The sequence below is a fragment of the Callorhinchus milii genome, unplaced genomic scaffold (assembly GCF_018977255.1).
Source record: "Callorhinchus milii isolate IMCB2004 unplaced genomic scaffold, IMCB_Cmil_1.0 Scaffold36, whole genome shotgun sequence".
NCBI lineage: Eukaryota > Metazoa > Chordata > Chondrichthyes > Chimaeriformes > Callorhinchidae > Callorhinchus > Callorhinchus milii.
This window is the reverse complement of record NW_024704777.1, coordinates 560918-565836: the sequence shown is the minus strand read 5'-3', so window position 1 is coordinate 565836 and position 4919 is coordinate 560918. Positions and strand designations below refer to the sequence as shown.

General features: G+C 55.1%; 1 protein-coding gene across 1 annotated transcript; it reads left to right on the top strand.

The window, feature by feature from the left end:
* The first annotated feature begins 2881 nt into the window (after nt 1-2881).
* On the top strand, nt 2882-4093 carry LOC103174012 (zinc-binding protein A33-like). Its single transcript, XM_042345238.1, has 2 exons — nt 2882-2891; nt 3438-4093. Exons 1-2 carry the CDS (start codon nt 2882-2884, stop codon nt 4091-4093), a joined length of 666 nt encoding a protein of 221 aa, XP_042201172.1.
* Nucleotides 4094-4919: the final 826 nt, after the last annotated feature.

Below are 4919 nucleotides of genomic sequence, written 5' to 3'. Positions count from 1 at the left end.
AGGGTGTGTGTGAGGGTGTGTGTGTGTGAGGGGTATGTGTGAGGGTGTGTGTGAGGTTGTGTGTGAGGGTATGTATGAGGGTGTGTGTAAGGGTGTGTGTGAGGGTGCGTGTATGAGGGGTATATGCGGGTCTGTGTGATGGTCTGTTTGAGGGGGTGTATGAGGGGCAATGAGAGAGTTTGTGTGTGAGTGTGTGTGAGGGATGTTATGAGGGTGTGCGTGAGGGTGTGTGTGAGGATATGTCTGAGGATGTGTGTATGATGTTGTGTGTGAGGGGTATTTGAGGGACTGTGTAATGGTTTGTTTGAGGGGGTGTGTGAGTTGGTGTGAGAGTGTGTATGCTTGAGGGGTGGGTGAGGGGTTGTATGACGGTTTGCGTCCGAGTATGTGTGAGGGTGTGTGTGTGAGAGGCTGTGAGTGGGGTTGTATGAAGTTATATGTGAGGGTGTGTGAGGGGATTTGTGTGTGTGTGTGATGGTGAGGGGTTATGTGTGAATATGTTTGTGAGGGAGTGTGTGTGTGAGGGTGTGTGTGAGGGTATGTGTGAGTGTTTGTATGTGATGTTGAGGGGGTATGTGTGATGGTGTGTGTGAGGGTATGTGTGAGTGTTTATGTGTGATGGTGAGGGGGTATGTGTGTGTGTGTGAGTCTCTGTGTGAGGGTGTGGGTGTGTGTGAGGGTGTGTGTCAAGGTGTGGGTGTGTGTGAGGGGATTTGTGAGTGTGAGTGTGTGGGTGAGGGGGTGTGACCGGGTGTATGTGAGGGAGTATGTGAGGGTTTCTGTGTGGGTGTGTGAAGGGTATGTGAGGGTGTGTGTGTGAGGGTATTTGTGAGTGTGTTTGTGTGTGAGAGTGTGTGTGTAAGGGTGTGTGAGGGGGTGTGTGAGGGTGTGTGCGAGGGGGTGTGTGATGGTGTGTGTGAGGGTGTGTGAGAGTCTCTAGGTGAGGGTGTGTGTGAGGGCGTGTGTGGGTGCGTGAGGGTGTGTGTGAGGGGCTGTGTGAGGGTGAGTGTGTGTGTGTGAGGTTGTGTATGAGGGGATGTGTGAGGGGTTGTATGTGTGAGGGTGTGTGTGTGAGGTTGTGTGTGTGAGGGGTATGTGAGGTTCAGCGTGATGGTCTGTTTGAGGGGGTGTGTGAGGGGCTATGAGAGGGTTTGTGCGTAAGGGGTTTTATGAGGGTGTGTGTGAGGGGGCGTGGGGGTGTGCATGTGAGGGTGTGTGTAAGGGTTTTTATGAGGGTGTGCTCCCTCCCTCACTCTGCCCCCTCCCTCGCTCCCTCCCTCCCACCCTCCCCCCCCCCCTCCCTCCCTCACTCCCTCCTCTCTCCCTCCTTCCCTCCCCCCCTCCCCCTCCATCCCCTCCCTCCCTTGGGAGGATGCTCCACACGTTTACTGGTTCCTCACTCAGTTACTGTCCCCACAGATTCGCTGTGAGTTTCCCACTCTGATGGCGGCCATGGGGTCCGGGTTTACTGTCAGCACCGGATAAACCGCTTCTCGTGGCGCACATTGTCGCTTCCCAACACAGTCCTCAAACCCCAAACCATAGCGACATCGACCTTCTCTTCTCCTGCCCGAACCTGCCCTGTCCATCTCACCTCTCCTCGTACGCTGTGCCCCTCACACCCTCGCACAGACCCTCGCACAGACCCTCACACTCTCACACACACTCACACACACACCCTCTCACACACCCTCTCACACCCTCTCACACACACAAACACACACACCTTCTCACACTCACCCTCTCACACACCCTCTCACGCACCCACACCCCCACCCACACACATTGCTGCTGTGTTGGTGGCCCTGAGCCCAGAGGCTAAACTCTGTGTTTATTTCCAGGCTGTTCGGAGCTTCTCTTCGGTTATGGTAAGAGCTGTGATGTGGTGCAGTAAAGAACCGTCTGTTCCGTCTCCGCTTTGTGCTCAAACGATCGGTCAATTACAAACGTCGGTTTCGGTGAACGGAATCGATTCCCACAGAGTTTTTCCTCATTTCGTTTCAGCGAACGACAGAATCCGCAGTTGTGAAGGTGAGGCCATTAATACTCTATAACGTGTCGTTCACAAAGTCCCCGATCGGAGAGTAAGGCATCGGTGGGAGGAAAGGATTGTTAGAGCTTAAGCCTTTGCTGTGAAACACGACCGGGAATGTCCACCTCACCGTCCACTGTCCACCGTCGGGTGACGTGTCGTGTCCACAACTACACACTGTTCCCCTAAGAGGGTTTTACACCAGAAATTAATCCCATTTGTTCTCGAAACGAACAGTACCCAAACATCTCACACACACACTGACCCTTCACACACATCACACAGACTACGCTCACACACACCACTCGCACACACTCCTCTCACATACCACTCGCACACCCCTCACACACGCACCTCTCACACACCTCTCACAAACACACGCCTCACACAAACACCCCTCATACACACACCCTTCACACACAGACCTTTCACACAAACACATCCCTCACATATGCACACCCCTCATACACACACCCTTCGCACACAGACCTTTTACACACACACACACCCCTCACACCAAATACCCTCACACAAATCTTCACACACACCACTCACACACACCTCACACACACCCATCTCTTACGCACCCATTCACACCCCTCAGACATATACCCCTCACACACAGTCCCCTTACACACACCCCTCCCGCACACTCCCCTCACACAGGAGGCGAGAGCACAAGTCTGAGGAGGTGGAGCAGGAGGGGGCGCAGTCGAGGCTGAAGTGGCCGAGGAGGATGAGGGAGTCGGGGCAGAGGCAGAGGGAGGCGAGGAGGGTGGAGGGGTCACAGATGAAGTTGGGGGAGGGTTTTGGGGGGCAGTACATTAGGATGTTAGAGAGAGGGGAGGGATGGCGGAGGGTGAGGTGATGGAAAGAGGGGAATGAGCGGTGGAGGAGGGGACAGGACCAGTGACGCCCTGGAGATGAGGGCCACCCCACCACCATGACGGTTGGGGCGGGGGCCATGTTGGGAGGTGTAGCGGGTGGTGTGGTCTCAGTGAGGGGGAAGGTGTCACCCAGGGTGAGCCATAATGTCAATGGCCTCACCCCTCACACACCCCCTCACACACGCCCTCACACACCCCCTCACACACACAACCTCACACACACCCTCACACACCCTGACACACACCCACACACACCCTCACACAGACCCTCACACACCCCCTCACACACACCCACACACACACCCTCACACACACCCTCACACACACACCCCCCACATCTTCACACACACCCTCGTAAAACCCCTCACACACCCTCACACACAAACCCTCTCATAGCCCCTCTCACACCCCCTCAAACAGACCATCACGCAGACCCTCACACTCATGCCCTCACAGACACACACTAACACACAAACCCTCACACACCCACTCACACAAACGCTCACAAACACCCTCAGATACACACACTCACACCCCCCTGGATGGTGTCTCCGGGTGTAGATGTGTTCACACACCGTCTGAGCTCCAGACGTCCCCTCACTCCACGTTGTGTTGTGTCTCTCTCTCAGCTCCGGTCTCTCTGACTCTGGATCCCAACACAGCGAATCCGTACCTCATCCTATCTGAGGACCTGACCAGCGTGAGGACCGGAGACACACGGCAGCAGCACCTGGACTCCCGGAAGAGGTTTGATCCTTGTCCCACTGTCCTGGGGTCTGAGGGCTTCACATCGGGGAGACATTACTGGGAGGTGCAGGTGGTCAACAAGACAGAGTGGACAGTGGGATTGGCCCGAGAGTCCGTCAACAGGAAAGGATGGATTACAGCGTTACCAGAGGATGGATTCTGGCTTTTGTGGCTGAGAAACGGGGATGAATATAAAGCTCTGACCTCTCCCTCCACTCTCCTGTCCCTGAGGGACAGACCCGGGAAGGTGGGAGTGTTCCTGGACTATGAGGGGGGAGAGGTGACCTTTTACAACGCCGACAACATGTCTCATCTCCACACTTTCACCCACACTTTCACTGAGAAGCTTTATCCTTACTTCTGTCCCTGTGATAACGACGGCGCCAAAAACGCTGACCCTCTGAGGATCTGTCGGGTGGCGGATTGATGAGGAGGGAACCCTCAGCCGTGACCTGTGTTTGGCGGTGATGGCCACGAGGCTGAACCTTCATAGTCTGTGTCGCTGTACAATAAAGATTGTGGTTTATGTCACACAGTTCACACTGAAAGTTTGGGTTAATATCAATGTTATAAATACGGTTTTGCATTGTTATTACTGAGGACGTTGTGGGCGGTTACACAGTGCAGCGCCGCCTCTCGGGGCAGTTCAGTGGTACTCAGGTGTTTATGTGGGAGTTGACCACAGAGCAAATCACAGCAAACGGTTTTTCCCCTCAAACCCACGACGGCCGCTGGAGAGACGGAGAAGCGGTGAACGGCCGTCGGGGTCCGACCGCTCTCCGGCATTAGACGGCGATGACCGGACCCGGGCCGGAGCCGCACCGGTAATGTCGGGGGATTCGGTGGGAAACCCTTCACCGACACAAACGCCGAACGGGAACCGAAAGGGATCCGTCAGTGATCACCGACACTGAGGAGGAGCTCCGAGTCGCGATCCTCCGCGAAGGGGAGAAATAAATAGTTTATTGGTTTGTGTCTCTGTCCCTCTCTCTCTGTCCCTCTCTCTCTCTGTCCCTCTCACACTCTCTCTCTCTCTGTCCCTCTCTCACACTCTCTCTGTCCCACTCTCTCTCTCTCTCTCTGTCCCTCTCTCTCTCTCTCTCTCTCTCTGTCCTCTCACACTCTCTCTCTCTGTCCACTCTCTCTCTCTCTCTCTGTATCCCTCTCTCTCTCTCTCCTCTCTCTCCGTCCCATCTTCTATCTGTCCTCTCTCCTCTCTCTCTCTCTCCTCTTCCTCTCTCTCTCTCTCTCTC